This window comes from Pristis pectinata, chromosome 1, assembly GCF_009764475.1.
Source record: "Pristis pectinata isolate sPriPec2 chromosome 1, sPriPec2.1.pri, whole genome shotgun sequence".
Taxonomy (NCBI): Eukaryota; Metazoa; Chordata; class Chondrichthyes; order Rhinopristiformes; family Pristidae; genus Pristis; species Pristis pectinata.
In genome coordinates this window covers 77,474,617-77,492,769 of record NC_067405.1, presented here as the reverse complement: position 1 = coordinate 77,492,769, position 18,153 = coordinate 77,474,617, and the positions used below count along the sequence as shown (strand labels likewise).

The window sequence follows — 18,153 nt, the reverse complement described above, 5'->3', positions numbered from 1 at the left end:
ATTTACTCTCTCTCTGTTTTTCTACATCTACGTCTTATCTTCTGACAACGGTGGTTGTTGAAGAAGCCCTTGCTCATGTTTCACCTTATGGCTTGCGGAACTGAACTTTAAGAACCATTCCTGAACTGGGAGTTTTGGACTTTGCCACACACACACACGACGAGTTTAGTTTTGGGGTTAACGTTCAAGGTTTAACATTTTTGAATTCTAACATACTAACATTTTTACTTTTATTTTATGTATTATCATAAGTAGTGATTAATAAAATAGTTGTTAACACTGAATCATGCTCAGTGTGTTTCTTTTGTTGCTGGTTCGTGACACATGTAGCATCTGTGGAGGCAAAAGGGATGGTAAGTGTTTCAGGTCAGGACTCTGCATCAGAACGGGGGGAGGGGGCTGGGGAGGAAAGATGGCCAGTAGAGTAGTGGAAGGGAGGGGTGGGACAGAAGCTGGTAGGTGATAGATGGAACCAGATGAGGAGCGAGACAGAATGGATAAGGTGGACAAAGGGTGAGAGAATGTAAATTGATAAATTGGTTTATTGTTGTCGCGTGTACCGAGGTACAGTGAACTTATCTTGCAGATCAATTCATTCCACAGTGCATTGTAGTATTGGTGGGAGTGGGAAAGGAACGCAGTGGGTGTGGGTTACCTAAAATTGTAAAATTCAATGTTCATACTGTCGATTCGTGAGCTACTCAAGTGGAACATGAGGTGCTGTTCTAGTTTGCATTTGGCCTCACCATGGCAGTGGAGAAGGCTGAGGACAGGCAGGTCACTGTGGAAATGGGAAGGACAGTTGAAATGACATGCAACTGGAAGGTCAAGATGGCTGTTGTCGACAGAGCATAGATGCTCTTCAAATTGGTCGCTGATGTAGAGCAGGCCACATCAGGAGCACCGAATGCAGAAGACAGGGTTGGAGGACGTGCATGTAAACTCGTGCCTCACCTGGGAGGACTGTTTAGGGCCCTGAATGGTGGTGAGGGAGGAGGTGTTATACCTCCTATGGTTGCAAGGTAAGTGCCTGGGGACGGGAAGGAGTTGGTGGAAAGGGATGAGTGAACCAGGGAGTCATGGAGAGAGTGATCCATGCGGAAAGTGGAAAGGAAGAGGAGGGGAAGATGTGACTGGTGGTGTGACCCTGTTGGACCTGGCGGAAATAATCAAGAATGATGTGCTGGAGGTGAAGGCTGGTAGGGCAAAGGGCGAGGACCAAGGCAACTCGGAAGATGTTGGGAGGGGGGGCAAGAGCAGTCATGTGGGAAATGGAGGAAATGCAAGAGAGGGGAAGGCATGTTTAAGGAAGAAGGAGGACACTTCAGGTGCCTTAGAGCGGAAAACCTCATTTTGAGAGGGGATGCAGTGAAGACAGAGAAACTGTGTAAAGGGATGGCCTCCTTCCAGGAGGCAGGGTGGGAGGAAGTGTAGTCAAAGTAGCTATGGGAGTCAATGAGTTTGCAGTAGATATCAATAATTGTTTGTCTACTGAGATGGAGACGGCCAGGTCAAGAAAAGGAAATGTGGAGATAGTCCAGGTGAATTTTAGGGGAGGCCAGAGGTTGGTGGCAAAGGTGATAAAATTGATGAGTTCTGTGTGACTGCAGGAGGCAGCACCAATGCAGTCGTTGATGCAGTGGAGAAAGCATTGGGTGATGGTGTCAGTGTAGGTTTGGAACAAGGTCTGATCCACATATCCAACAAAACGACAGGTGTGGCTAAGGCCCATGCAGGTGCCCATGGCTACACCTTTGGTCTGTAAAAAGTGGGAGGAATCAAAAGAGAATTTGTTGAGGGTAAGAACAAGTTCTGCATGGAGGGTTGAGAGTGTTAGTGGAGGGGAAATGGGTGATGGAGCTGTAGAGAAACTGGATGTCCATGGTAAAGAGGAGGTGGTTTAAACCAGGAATTGGAAGTTATCAAAATGGTGGAGGGCATGAGAGGTGTCCCGGATGTAGGTGGGAAAGGACTGGACAAGGGGCGACAGGATGGAGTCAAGGTATGAAGACATAAGTTCAGTGGGGCAAGAGCAGGCAGAAACAATGGTCTACTAGGGCTGTCCCATTTATGGATCTTAGGTAAAGTAAGGGGCATGTACAGACTGGGGCACTATCAGGTTGGAGGCTGTGATGAGATTGTGACAGTGCAGGAAATAGTGGTCTGGTGTTTGTTTGTGAGGTCGTGGTCCAGGGGTAGGTATGAAGAGGTGTCCGAGAGCTGCCTCTGCAAGGTAGAGCTCAGTGTGCCAGACCATGAAGGCACTCCCCCTTGTCTGCAGGTTTGATGACAAGGTCAGGATTTGTCTGAAGTGAGCAGAATGCTGCACTTTCAGTGAGATGTGATTGCAGTGGCTGAGAGGAGTGGAAAAGTCAAAGGTAGCAATTTCAAATGCAAAGGTCAAAAGAGGGTAAAAGGCCAGAAGGAACATGGTTTATCATTTTGTGGCTAATGCCTACCAGGCTTGATCATATACCACTGGCTTTTAACCACTAATCTGGGCAGATATTTGGGGCTCCTAAGCTTGGCAGAGGTCTCAGTGTCCACTGCAGTTGCTTCAGGACACCTGCGTTAGACTCCCCCATGGTGGCAAATAGAAGGATAACTACACAGTTCTTTCCTTTCAATTTAATTTATTTAAACGCTTTTATTATTTTCAATTGTGTTCCAGTGTCTTAAGGGTTTTTTTAATAAATGTTTTAATCATTTTAAAATTTGCAGAAATATTTTTAAGTTTTGCTTGATTTTGAATATCTCACAACATCAGAAATCGAAGCAGAAATGCCTGTTCCACCATTCAGTCAGATCATGACTGATCTTTTCTAACACTATCACTTTCCTGCATTAACCCCATATCCCTTGATTCCCTTAATATCTACAGATCTATCAATGTCTTGAATATACTCAGTGACTGAACCTTCAAATTTCTCTTAGGGAGAGAATTCCAAAGGTTCACGACCCTCTGAATAAAAAAAATTCTTCTCATCTCTGTCCTGAATGGACATCCCCTTAACTGGAGACTGTGACCCTTTGGTTCTAGGCAGTCTATCTAGGGGAATTATCAAGTCCACATCTACCTTGCCAATCTTTGTAAGAACTCTGTACATTTCAATGAGATCATTTCTCAAGGCCGTTCACAAACACTCAATTTCAATGATGGCTTTGAGAGTCAATAACCTGGGAACAAGACTACTGTCAAAGCAATTCTGGGCAGATCCTGCTCTGCCAGTGGGTGTAGCCTCCAACTGGGAGCTGGATGTACCTGGAGACCTACTTCAAGTTAGTGTGGGCTGCATGGCCAGGTGACTGGTGAGCTCTGAAGTGCAGATGGATTATGTGTTTAGCTTTACCATTCCAAAGATTGTTGGTTCAAGTCCCAGTTAAGAGACTGAGCACAAGATCTGGCCTGGTACCCCAATGCAGTAAAGAGGATTGCTGAACCACTGTAGTTACCTTCTTCCAGATGATGTGATAACCTATGGTTCTTTCTGCCATCTGAGGAGGGTCAAGAAAATCTGGCAGCATAAAAAGCAACGATGGAGTTCTGCAGTGTATTCAGTCAATATTTACTTCTCAACTAATGCCGCCAATATCAGTTTATCCAATCTTAATCACATTTCTGTACATGGGAACATGCTCTTTTATTCATTACAGCAGTGACCACACTTCATATTTCACTGAGGGTTAGGCACTTTGGAACTTAAGTGGTCTTGAAAATTACTACATAAATGCTTTTCCAAATGTTTTGCTGCCTGATCTGCTGAGTATTCCGACATTTTCTGTTTTTCTTTGTTATCTTTTATTTTTGCTGCAGTTCATGTCAGAAAAACTTTAAGTGGGTTTCCCTTGTCACTTGGGGTTTTTCATTTAGGGTAAAAGTACCATTAACTACAAGAGAACTACTGACTGGTGACGTAATTTGATGGCTTTTAATTGAGGTTAACGCACCAGCAGCAAGTGCTGCATGAGCACCTCATCCAGTCTGGAAGGCATTTGGCAGCATACCCCTGGTGCATTTCTAGAACATGAAATGGGCCCAGCCGTTTTTTTGTCTCTTCTCCCCCTCCCCCACCCACCTACCATCCCCATCTCACCTGGACCCTGGACTCGCCTATCACCTGACTGCCTGTGTGTACTCCTCCCCCTCCCCCCACCTTCTTATTCTGGCTTCTACCCTCTTTCCTTTCCAGTCCTCATGAAGGGTCTCGGTCCGAAACATCGACTGTTTATTTCCCTCCATGGATGCTGCCTGACCTACTAAGTTCCTCCAGCACTTTTTGTGTATTTCTCCAGATACATCCAGCATCTGCAGAATTTTTTGTGTCTCCTTCCTTGGGAGATATACTCTTTTGGCCATGTCATCTATGTAGTTGGACCAGGACAGACTATTGGTGGTTATCCTCGGAACGTGAAGCTCTCAATTCTCTTGACCTCAGCACCATTGATATAAACAGGAGTGTGTGCACTGTCCCACTTCTTGAAGTCAACGACCTGCTCTTTTGTTTTGCTGACTTTGAGGGAAAGGTTGATGTCATGACACCATGTCACTAAGCTCTCTATCTCCTTCTTGTACTCCAACTCAACATTAATTGAGATTCGGCCCACTACAGTGATGTCATCTGCAAACTTGTAGATGGAGTTAGGGCAGAATCTGGCCACGAAGTTGTGAGTGTATAGGACGTAAAGTAGGGGACTGTGGACGCAGCCTTGTGGGGCACCAATGTTGAGGATAATCATGGCAGAAGTGTTGCTGCCTATCCTCACTGATTGTAGTCTATTGGTCAGAAAGTCAAGGATTCAGTTGCAAAGGGAGGTGCTGAGTCCCAGATTTAGGAGTTTGGAGATGAGTTTGCTTGAAATTATGGTATTGATGTTGGAGTTGTAGTCAATAAATAGTAGTCTGACGTAGGTGTCTTTATTATCCAGATGCTCCAGAGATAAGTGCAGGGCCAGGGAGATGGCGTCCGCCATAGACCTGTTTCAGCGGTAGGTGAATTACAGTGGGACGAGGTTGTCTGGGAGGCTGGGGATGATGTGTGCCACAACCAGCCTCTCAAAGCACTTCATGATGGTGGACGTCAGAGGCACTAGGCAGTAGTCATTAAAGCATTTTTTGTGTCTCCTTCCTTGGGAGATATACTCTTTTGGCCATGTCATCTATGTAGTTGGACCAGGACAGACTATTGGTGGTTATCCTCGGAAAGAACTTATCCTTCTTTCATACCAGATTGATAGATTGATAGTGGTCTTCTTAAAGCAGGTAGGAACCTCAGATTGAAGCAGGGAGAGGATAAAAATATCTGCAAATAGCCCCACCAGCTGATCTGTGCAGAATCTAAGGACACGGCCAGGGACTCCATCAGGGCCAGATGGAGTTCACTCCATCTCCACGTGCACTCCACGGGTTCACTCTCCAGAAGACTTATCTGACGTCTGCAATTGTGACTGTGGGTTCAGGTGCATTATAATAGGGCAGAGTGTTAAAGCACTATGAAATATTTTTACTAATTTCCTTTCCCAACTCCTGATGAAGTATAGCTCCCTAGGACCTCCAATATCATTCTTCACATGAATGAGCACATCCAAACATCTCCAAGGGGCAGTTGGATAGGGATTAGTACTGTCAGTACTGGAACATTTTCTTCTTCCAATCAATTAATACACCTGGGATGACTGCAGAACTAACTTGAAGCCAATTACCATCCTCTTACCTCTACCCATTCTAAATGTTGCTAAATTTAGTAAGAATAAGAAATTGGACGTGTGGCCTTCTGACCTGTGCAGTCACTTTGCACACCCTTTGATCAAACAGAGCGATTTGATGAGTTTTACACTGGTGTAAATATTATCGGGTCAATGAAATCTTTCCATTCTGCATATTTGCACAGAGTTGCCATCACCAGGGGTCAGCTGTGGCTCAGCAGTACCTCTGAACTAAGGTTCAACCTCACTCTAGGGACTCAAGCATAGTGGCCTGGAACTTGCAGCAAGAATAACAATAAGGCTAACAGTACAACGTCTGCTATAGCTGACCTGCTGAGTGTTTCCAGTGTCTCAGGTTTTACTTTAGCATCTTGTAGAATATTCATTTGCACAGTTAGAAGTTGTTGCCAGTGATTCCCACTCTTCAGGGTGCATTATTTTGGCAACTTTCTCTGTCATAAACTGCAGAAATTAATGAACTGATGAGAGTTTCAGATATTCATAAATTATTCCCACTGTAAATAAAAACCCTGAAAATGTTATTTTTTTGTTAGATGTACTTTTAATTACTGCTAAACAACCTCGCTGGCCATAAAATATATGGATTAACATTCGCACTGACAATTTCAAACCTCCATGAATTTTAAAATAATAAAACATTTTTGTGTTTTTAAAGGTTTATGATATTTCAGTTTCTACCTAGCTCTCATATGTATATTCTAAATTTCATTTAATGCTCAATAAAATGTTTAAAAATTTATTTAAAAATTGATGCTCTTTATTTTCTGGTTTGCCATGAGAATTCTTCAATGTAAGACAAATAAAACTGCAGATGCTGGAATCTGAAAAGAAAGCAGAAATGCTGGAAGAACCCAACCAGTCAAGCAGCATCTATGGAAAAAGAAACCAGTTAAAGTTTAGGGTCAGGGTCCCTATCTCAGAACTGGGAGAAGTGTGGAAGGCTACAGTTTTCAAAACACAGCTGGGGGGAGGAGTGAGGTGGAGGACAAAAGGGAATTAATTAAGATAGATCAAGTGAAAAGAGCATGAGTACTGACCATTATGGAGGCATACAGAGAAACAAGGTGAGGAAAGGATGTAAGTGTGATGATGGAAAACAAGAGAGCAGTTTACCGGAAGTTGCAATATTCATTTCAGGAGATTTATTTTTCATCCAGGCACTTTGTAATCACTGGACCTCACTATGGCAGTGGAGGAGGCTGCAGACACTCAGATCAGAATAGGAGTAGGATTGAGAATTGAAGTGGTTTGCAACAAGTAGCTCACAATCACCTCTGTAGACTGAATGCTCCACAAAACGATCACCCAATCTGAGTTGGTTTATCCATTGTGATCACCAAATACAGTAGACTAGATAGGAAGAAGTGCAAATGAACCTGGAGTGATAGTTTGGCCCCTGGATGGTGGGAAGAGAAGAGGTGAATGGACAAGTGTTGCGTCTGTACTGGTTGCATGGTAAAGTGCCATGGGATGGGGAATAGTAGGTGGGGACAGAAAGCAGACCAGGGACTCATGTAATAAGTAGTCTCTGCGAAATGCAGAAAGGGGAGGAGAGGGGAAGATGTGACTGGTGGTGGGATCAATGAGGCTGGTTGCGTAGGCTGCATCATGGTACTACCCTTGATGGACACTAGTCTTTCCATGGAGCTGAGGCCTCGCAGTAGCTGGGAGAGGTGTATTGGATGGGACAGAGATGTGGGCAGTTTTCTTTGAGATTGACAAATAGACTTCATTGTCTTCCCACTGACCATAAAATCGTGGTCAATGTTGCTGCTAACAATTGAAAGCTAAGTGTGATCTTTGTAAAACTATAGAGGATGCCAAGAGGGAATGCCAGAGCAAGCCAGAGGCTCAATTCAATCAGGCAGATGCCAGGTGACTGTGGCAGGGCCTGAAAACCATCTCGGGCTATAAGCTGAAATCAGGGGCGATCTCTGGTAACGGCACATCTCTACCAGATGAGCTCAATGCCTTCTACACCAGGTTTAATCAGGCAAACAAAGTTCCACCAAGGCGCCTTCTCCATCCCCCACTGGATCTTTCCTTACACCTCAGTGACAGAAGTCAGGTCTGTTTTCACAGAGGGAAACTCTCGGAAAGCGTACAGACCAGAATGGAGTCCCTGGACAGGTTCTGAGATCATTCGCCAATCAACTGGTCACTGTCTTTTCTGACATCTTCAACCTCTCACTTCAACAATCTACTGTCCCCATCTGCTTCAAGGAAACCTCCATCATTCCAGTGAAGTGTCCTGTCTCAATGACTACTGAGCAATAGCTCTTACATTGGCCATAATGAGGTGCTTTAAAAGATTGGTAACGGACCACATTGGCACCAGCCTCCCAGACAATCTAGGCCTCCTGCAATTTACATACAAGAAAAATAGGTCTACAGAAGATGCCATCTCCCTTGCATTACATTCAGCTCTGGATCACCTCGACAATAAGAATACCTACGTCAGGATGTGATTGATTGATTACAGCTCAGCTTTCAACACCGTAATACCTAACAAGCTCATCGCTAAACTCTTGGACCTTGGACTTGGGGCCCACATCTGCAACTGGCTTCTAGACTTTCTGACCAGCAGACCTCAGTCAGTTAGAATTGGTCATAACATTTCATCTGCCCTGACCTCAACACTGGTGCTCCCCAGGGTTCTGTGCTTAGTCCCCTGCTCTACTCCCTGTATACCCATGACTGTGTGGCCAGATACAGTGCCAACTTGATCTTTAAGTTCACCGATGACACCACTGGTATAGGCTGGATCAACAGCACTGCTGAGATGGAGTACAGGAAAGGGATTGTGAACATTATGTGTCATGGTGTCAGAACAATAACCTGGTCCTTAATGTCATCAAGATGAAAGAGTTGGTTGTTGACCTAAGGAAGTGGTGGGGTGGGGGGGGGGTTGCGAATGTTGAAAACAACCCTGTCCTCATCAATGGTTGACAGCTTCAAGTTCCTAGGCATCCATATCAACAGCAACCTACTGAATCCCTCCATAATGATGTGATGATCAAGAAAGCATATCAATGGATGCACTTTCTTAGGCATCTGTAGAAAGTAGTCTGACAGGTTGCATCTCAGCCTGGTGTGGCAACTGCTCCTGCAGAGAGCGGTAAACACTGCCCAGTCCATCACAGGCTCGTTACTTCCTTCCATCCAGTCCATCTGCACTATGTGTTTCTTCAGGAAGGCTAACAATATTGTCAAGGCTGCCTGTCACTCTGGCCGTTCCCTTTTCTCTCTTCTACCTTCTGGCAGAAGATACAGGAGCTTGAAAGCCCAGATGACCAGACTCAAGAACAGCTTCTTCCCCACTGTTATCAGACCTCTGAACCAGTCACCTTTTTCACATCCCCTTCCTGGTGGTGCTGCCACATTCTGAGACTCCTGATTGTATGTACCTTTTTCAAGTTAGTCTGTTATTGTCGCTTCAGCATTTCTTTTTGTACTGCTTCGGTTTGCTCTGCAATCTTTGCACCATTTTGTTTTGCACACTTCACTGTTTTAATTGCATTTATTATTGCATGTACACTGTTTACTCTGTGACCTTCATGTGAGCAAGGAATTTCATTGCACCCTGGTGTATATGACAATAAACTGATCTGATTTGATCTGATCTGATCTGAGTTTTGTTTTAAGAGAGTGGTGAATCTTTAATAACACTATCTTTTGGATCAGGTGATAAGGCAAGACCCCAGCTACAATCTGAGGTGAGTGTAACAGATTCCATGTTTTTATTTGAATTAATGTGGCCAATGATTTTCCCCAACACAATGCTCTTCCAGATCATTTCTTAATTGCTTTTTGTGGGACTTATGTGCAAATTAGCTGTGACACTTCCTTCATTGCAAAACAGATTCATTGGCTGTAACACATTTTGATATCCTATGCGCCATGCAGTGACAAATGTAAGTCCTTATTTCACAGGTAAAGGAAAATTTAAAAAAAACACAGATGCTGCAAATCTGTAACATAAACAGAAAATGCTGGGAAACTTCAGCAGATCAGGCAGCATCTGAAGGAAGTGAAATGTTTCAGATCTGTGAGCCTTTGTCATAACTCATTTATGACCTGCTGAATTTTTCCAGCATCTTTTGTGTTTGTTTCTTTATTTCACCAGTGCATTTTCCATACATCTAGGGGTCAGTGATTGCAGCATGTATTTAAGCCAAAACCCTTGGAAGAGGTGAGTATGGTGAGATTTACAGTGATGTGTTGTATTTTGACAATGTACCATATTGGTATGCATGAGGTGCAATGAGCAGTAACGTAGTATGAAGGCTTCCCATGGACAAGCAGTAAATATGGAACAGTTGAAAGACTTTCCATCATGTGCTATCCATCTTGTCAGTTGGCGTTACTTTGCTAAATCCCTAGTCACCCCGAGAAGGCGGTGATGGGCCTTCACCTTGAACCACAGTGGTCTGTCACAGCTATGTCACTCAGCTATGTCACTAGAGCATTTTTGGAGGCAGTTAAATGTAAACCACATTACCCTGAGACTGGGAATTACACAGTCTAAGCCAGAGAAGGACAGCAGGCTTCTTTCCCCAAAGGACAGGAAAAAATCTAGCTGGGTTTTCAGACTATTGCACAGCACCATGGTCATCTTACTGATGCCAGCAGTTTTATTTCCAGATATTTTGTTTTAAAAGTTACTTAAATGGTCAAACTGCATTGGGTGAGGGGGCAGAGATGTGGAGGGAAGTAAGATTTGAATTCTCACCCTCTGGAATAAATAGTTCAGGCTACTGGATTTCCAGTCCAATAAAATAGTTACCTCACTGACCATACCCTACTATACTAGAATAATAGCTGCTATCTTAGTGCTACATGACATGACGCTCCTCCCACTGGTTCCCCTCCCCTACTGTTCCCATCTGCCCTCCCCACCTCCCTGCCTTTATTTCATGCTCCGCCTTCCTCTCCTATGAGATTCCATCATCTTCAGCCCTTTCTCACTTCCACCTATCAACTTCCAGTTTCTGACACCATTCCCACTCTCCCCCCTTCCCTAGGTGCCTATCACCCCCTTCACCTGGATCCACCTATATCTTACCAGCTCTTGGTAAATTGGTTTATTTATTTATTGGTCATATGTACTGAGGTAGAGTGAAAAACTTTGTTTTGCATGCTATTGATACAGTGCGTTGAGGTAGTACAAGGGAAAAGCAGTAACAGAATGTAGAATAAAGTGTTACAGTTACAGAGAAAGTGCAGTGCAGGCAGACAATAAGGTGCAAGCCCCTGACAAGGTAGATTGTGAGGTCAAGAGTCCATCTTATTGGACAAGAGGACTCTTCAATTGTCTTATAAAAGCAAGATAGCAGCAGTCCTTGAGCCTGTTGGTATGTACTTTCAGGCTTTTATATCTTTACCCAATGAAAGAGGGGAGAAGAGAGAATGTCCGGAGTGGGAGGGGCCTTTGATTATTTTGGCTACTTTACTGAGGCAATGAGAAGTACAAGGAGGGGAGACTGGTTTTCGTGATCTGCTGAGATCCTATCCCACTCCTTCCCTCCACCTCTTTATACTACATACCGCCACTCTATCTTTCAGTCCACCCGAAACTTCGACTGGCCATTTCCCTTCATAGATGCTCCAGCACCTTGTGTGTTGCTTCAGATTCCAGCATCTGCAGTCTCTTGTGTCTATGTAACATCTTCATTTACCAAGAGAATCAGTTTTGCCCATTCAAATAGGATTTACACGGTACTTCTTCCTTGCTATCCTGTCATGTAGTGTTAATCTTTTATGTATGTTTTATAAAGCTGAAGAATTTATTGGCCTCTGCACTCCTATTTTCCCTCTCTCCCTAACACCAAAAGGACATATCTTTTAACGTAGAACAGCAGTCCTTTAAGAACTGCGGCCCTACTTCCTTAGATCTATCAGTTGAACCCTCCTCCTGCAAGGGTCAAGCTGCCTAATGAACATGTTATTTAGTTTGTCAGATTCTAGTAAATCAAATGGGACCAGTGGTTGCACAAAGAGATGGGCGTCTCTCTGAATTACCTCTAACTCTAGTTATTTTAATGGGATAGTCCATCAGTGAGTAGCTCTCACAGACTATATGAAATGCAAATGACCCTCTTTGTTTCCCTTTATCTTTGCAGATAGCCTATTGATGAAGACAACAGCTGGAGTGGGGCCTAAGGAATCTGAGCTGCCACTGAGCCCAGTAAAGAGGTAAGATTCATACTTCTACCTACACCAGTTTTTAACCCCTCATGCAGATTTGGAGTCCATTAGCAAAATATCTCTTGTACAAAGTTGCCATTATTATTGAATAAACTTTCCAATTCAGTTTAGCAGCTATTTGACCCCAGGGGACATCACAATCAAGCTTTAATCCTCACATGCCAACTATAGGTATGGAGTTCCAACAGCATTCACTGAAATTCTGACCAGGCATAGCATTCTTGGCCACCAGTGACTCATGCTATCCTGTCAAACCGGTATGTTCAAATCCTTCTATTGCCTCAGCCTTTCCTGCCTCTCTAATCTCCTTCAGGACTACTGTGTCACACTGTCTGCACTCCTCCAGTTATGATGCCTTCCAGTTTTAATTTCTCTGCTATTAGCAGTCAAGCATTCAGCTGCCTAGGCCAAAATGTCTGAAACTCCCCCTCTAAACCTCTCTGGCTCTTTACTCCTCTCTCTCTCTTCCTCCAACCAAGCTTTTAACTGTCTGCCCTAACATCTTCTTACATGACAAAGTCAACTTTTTTTCCCTATAGAGCATTTTGGGATACTTTAATTTTTTAATGGGAAGTTCTGTTGGTTTCTTGAGCTTGTTAAATAAGATTGACATGTATTGTGTTAATTTGGAAGACAGCAGCTCCAATTTGAAGTTTCTGTCCATGATCTAAGTATGTTTGAACACCCACTATCCCTCATCCCCTCTATAAGTAGGAATAATTTTCACTGATTGAGTGCCTGATTATGATTGCTTCTGTTTCAGTGTTATACTTTAACTCATTGGCCAAGTTTTTTTGTTGAGTGCAGTACTGCAAATTATTGGCCAAATATCTATGTTTGCTTGCCTTACGGTAACTCGTTGGTGAACTCTCCCTCATCTGTATTTTGCACATGACACAAAGGTCTGTGGTGTTGTGGATAGTATGGAGGGCTGTCGAAGCTTACAGAAGGATATTGATAGGATGCAGAGCTGGGCTGACAAGTGGCAGATGGAGTTCAATCCGGAGAAGTGTGAGGTGGTACACTTCGGAAGGAGAAACTCCAGGGCGGAGTACAAGGTTAATGGCAAGATTCTGGGTAGTGTGGAAGAACAGAGGGATCTGGGGCTTCATATCCACAGATCACTGAAAGTTGCCTCACTGGTGGATAGGGTAGTTCAGAAAGCTTATGGGATGTTAGCATTCATAAGTCGTGGGATCGAGTTTAAGAGCCGCGAGGTAATGATGCAGCTCTACAAAACTCTGGTTAGATCACACTTGGAGTACTGTGTCCAGTTCTGTTCGCCTCATTATAGGAAGGATGTGGAAGCATTGGAAAGGGTGCAGAGGAGATTTACCAGGATGCTGCCTGGTTTGGAGAGTATGGATTATGAGGAGAGACTAAGGGAGCTAGGGCTTTACTCTTTGGAGAGAAGGAGGATGAGGGGAGAAATGATAGAGGTATACAAAATATTAAGAGGAATAGATAGACAGCCAGCACCTCTTTCCCAGGGCACCAATGCTCAATACAAGAGGGCATGGCTTTAAAGTAATGGGTGGGAAGTTCAAGGGAGATATCAGAAGGAGGCTTTTTTACCCAGAGAGTGGTTGGGGCATGGAATGCGCTGCCTGGGGTGGTGGTGGAGGCAGATATGTTGGTCGAGTTCAAGAGATTGTTAGATAAGCATATGGAGGAATTTAAAATAGGGGGATATGTGGGAGGAAGGGGTTAGATAGTCTTAGGTGTGGTTTAAAGGTCGGCACAACATTGTGGGCCGAAGGGCCTGTATTGTGCTGTACTGTTCTATGGTTCTATGTATTTTGGTGTGCTCTCTGGTTTACTATACCTTTTTCACATGCAGCAGTTCACTGGTCAATTCCTTTTCTGAGTGCCTTACAGAAACTCACTGGAGAATCTCCTTGTCGAAGTTCCTTTCAGTAATGCAGTAGTTGGCAAGCTCCCTCTGTTACAATGCACTACAATAACTCACTGGCACATGCTCTCTGCTTGAATGCAATATGGTAACTCATTGGCCAACTCTCCTCTTTGAATGGTATTCAGCATTTAACTGCTCAGCTTTCCCAATATAGCATCAATATGTTATGAATATTGCAAACTAATTTGGTAAAATGACAAGCTTGACATTATCCACTTGAAAAATGGGTGAATCTCTTTATTTTATTTATAATTCATATATTTACAGGGTCTCTTTGTTCTAACTTAAGACGTTGAAACTACCAAACTGAAATATTAAGTCAGATGCCTCATAGCCTGCAGAGTATTTCCAGCATTTTCATTTTTTATTTAAACCCAAGCTCCTTAGCTAAGCATTTGTCATCTTCCCTCACACCTCCCTGCCTAATTTTGTTTGATATACCCGATGAAACACCTTGAGATGTTTTGCTACTTTAACCAATATAAAAATATAAATTCTTGTTGTATGAAGCAGTGATGCTGCCACACTGAGTTTTCTGCCAAATTTCAAGAATAGTTTAGAAGGATAACTCAAGGTTTAAAATGTATGCTCTTTGGAATCAGAATCAGATTTATTATTACTGACATATGGCATGAAATTTGTTGTTGATAGAGTCAGCATATTATGCAAATTGAACCTGTTGTGAAAATGTAAATTGAATTAATTTGAAAATAGTTCTTCTAGAGTATCTAAAAAATCATAAATCTAATCTTTCTTCATTGTGAAGATTTTATTCACTGAGCTAAATAGTTCAATATACTTCAAAAATGTTAATCAATTATAGTTTGCAGTTAAATAAAGATATTTTAGTGCAATTGTGCCAAAGGCTTCAATGAGCTCTAGCCAAACAGTCATTGTGTTTTGATAACTTTCAAAAGACTTTCCTCTCTGACTGAGATGCTCATTATATATCTAAGCAGCATGGTTTTGCATCATTTTATGTAGTAAAGAGCTCTACCTATGTTGTGTTGACTATACTAATGCTTGTTTGGTTTGATTTGCTCATTGCTCTCCTCTCTTGTGTTTCACAGCACTGATTCTAGAAGTGTTGTTGAACCTGCAGTTTTTCTCTTTCATTTGGCAATGTGGCACAAGCACTCTATGAGTCAGACAGCAGGGAAAGTTCTCTCAGTAATACGTATTTAGTCTGCACTTCCAGGGTCTTCCACAATTGCACAGGAGTTATTCATTTTACCCCTTGCAAACAATCGGCAATCCTGGAAACTCTCTTGGCAGAGGTAGGGAATTTTGCCTCAATGGAAACAAAAGGGATGTTGATCCACTGTGGCAACAAGTTAAAATGACTCCCATCAGCCTGAATGAAGACTTCCTCTGGAGATACATTATAAAGCTGGCCTTCACAAAAGGAAGGAAATCTTGTCCCAATACCCAGTTTACATAATGTCTATGTAAAGGCATTAAGGCAGGATATTTCCAAAGAGATAATTTAATTCCATGACAACACACTTAAACTATGCACTTGTTGAGACTTCGAGCTGACAGGCTGAGAGTTCTGGACTGTTTGTGAAAATGTTACCTGTTTTATGGGGAGAGATTTTGTTGACTAGGCCTGAAAAGCAGGTGCATGGTTTGACTCTGCTCTCCAATAGGATCACATTATAAATGTCCATTGATACAGAGAGAACAGTATGTTCATGCTGAAAGACACTGTTCCCCATTTTTCTCTAATGTATCAATGAGGAGCACGTAACTTATTAATGTATATTTATATTTAATGAACAACAAATAATAATCCAGTCCAGCTACTGATCCTTGGAGGCTTCCTCATTGCAGGTTGTGGGTGTTGAATCCTCTCGCACTGTTTGCTCCTTGATTTGAACTGCAAAAAGGTTTTTTTTTATGTCAGACTTGCTGAGATTTGGTTTTCACTTCCTGACGTCTCCAACTCAGATACAACTTCATGATTGAGTGGAACACCATCTAGACTCGGTCCATCTCTGGCAGAGATGATCCTTAGATTCTGTCCCCATTTCCAACCATATACATCCCTTGGTTCCACAGAGCCCCCTCCAGTCCTCCCTCCCATTGTGTGAGCTCCATTTTTTGGGTGGCCTAAGAACATAAACACATAAGATTTGCTTGAAACTGTGTTCTTTCTGATCAGTGTTGTTGTGACGTTTTCGACTCAACTGCTTCTATTCAACTATCGGAGGTAAGTCTGGTTGAAGAAGACAGTCTCTTCTTCATCAGGAGGTCTGCAGGTGTGTGCCTGTGGCAGTTTATGGAGTTGTTCAGTACTTCAGCAAGATATTGGTCAAAGGATGTTTTGTGTTGAGTTCTGAATGTCGCTAGAACACCTGGTTCTCAGGAGTTTTCCTGAATATTCCGGCTAGAAGCTAGATGGTATGAAGGAACAAAAGTATGTTTGATACTGTTCTGTTTCATAAAGTTTGGGAACAGAGTAAATATGAACTTGGGGCCATTGTCAGAAACAAATAAACCAGGGCATTCACATAGAGACCTCGACTCATCTGTGGTACATTCAGTAGTGGTACATGAACCTGTGTGTTCCACTTCAATCCACCCGAATGATTATTGATCAGTACCAGTACAAAGGTCTACGTGTTCTTTGTGGCTAGGTCCCGTAGGCAGTGACCATGCCAGCAAAGAAGTCTCTGGGGTCTTGTTTCTACAACTTTGGCAAATACTGCACTTTTTTACCAATGATTCCAGGTTACTGTCCACAAAAGGCCAGGGAATAAAGCTTCTTCCTATTGTTTTTTTGAGACTTCAAGATGATTTAGACAGATTGAGCAAGTGGGCCAATACGTGGCAGATACAATATAACATGGATAAATGTGGTATTATAGTTCAGTTTATTGTCATATGCACAAGTACATGTATGCACAGATGCAATGAAAAACTGACGCAGCAGCACCACAGGCACATAGCATCACTTAAGCAGCATTCACAAGAAAAACATAAATTATACACAATTTTTACAAAAAAGAATATATTTAGAACAAAAAAGTCCACTTTAATCTATTTTAATGCAAAGTGATTATAGTGCAAGGTGTTATCCACTTTGCCAGAATAAACAGAAAGATAGAGTGTCATTTAAACAGTGACAGATTGTGAATAATTCCATGCTGTATTACTCTATGACTTTAGACAGCTGAATGCAGACAGGATGTTACGCCAGGCTGAGTTGTCTACAAACAGGAGTCCACTCAGAGGATAAAGGAAAAGAGATTTAGGACTGAGATGAAGAAAAGTTTCCTCACTCAGAGGATGATGAACATGAGGATTTCTCTACCACAGCAGTTGGTGGGGGTCATCACTGAAAATATTTAAGAAGAAGATAGATTTCTGAACACAAAAGGCCTCAAGGGGTGTGGCAACAGCACAGGGATATGGTATTGGGATAGAGGATTACCATGACGAGCAGGCTCAGAGAGCCAAATGGCCTTCTCTGGCTCCTATTTTCCATGTTTCTTTGCTTACATTGCAACACTATTCCTATGTGTTCATTATGAGATGGGCCAAAGAATTTTTTTTTCTCCTAAAGTGAAGCGTTTTACTACCTAATGACCCTACTTGATGCAGCCCTCCTCATGTGACAACTCATTGTGATGACTGTCGAACAGGTTCAGTTCCTCATCTGTTCCCTGGTCATGTTCCCCCCATTCCCTCAATGTTCAACACTGGCTCTTCCTGGGTATTATCTGTGATTTCAGACATTGTCAGTAGGAAGTCCTCATTGATCGCATTTACTGTAATGACCACTTTTTCACTTCCAACATCAGAGTTCTCATGCTGTACACGATACAGTCATGGTACAGGAGCCTGAAGACCCAAACTCAACGATTCAGGAACAGCTTCTTCCCCTCTGCCATCAGATTTCTGAACGGTCCATGAACCCATGAAAACTACCTCATTATTCTTTTTTTTTGCACTATTTATTTACTTTTGTAATTTATAGATTTTTATGTCTTTGCACTGTGCTGCTGCCACAAAACAACAAATTTCACATCATATGTCAGTGATTCTGATTCTGATTCTGTAGCCACGATAGAGCATCTGCAGTGGGAATCCATTAGTGAACTGTCTATGCCATAGGCGAGGTCCCAAAGGACTGGAGAATAGTCAGTGTTGTTCCTCTGTTTAAAGAGGGCAACAGGGACAAACCAGGAAACTATGGGCCGGTGAGCCTTATATCAGTGGTAGGGAAATTATTGGAGAAGATTCTTAGGGATAGGATTTACTCGTATCTGGAAAAGCATGGACTTATAAGGGGTAATCAGCAT

General features: G+C 42.8%; 1 protein-coding gene across 2 annotated transcripts in view; it reads left to right on the top strand.

Annotated features, from left to right (window-relative positions):
• The window catches only part of LOC127573564 (uncharacterized), a 108,906-nt gene that overhangs the window by 78,962 nt on the left and 11,791 nt on the right, over positions 1-18,153 (top strand). For both annotated transcript variants that reach the window (XM_052021925.1, XM_052021917.1), the window contains exon 5: positions 11,847-11,919. In XM_052021925.1, coding sequence (XP_051877885.1) covers positions 11,847-11,919 — 73 coding nt within the window. The remainder of the gene's footprint in view (positions 1-11,846; positions 11,920-18,153) is intronic.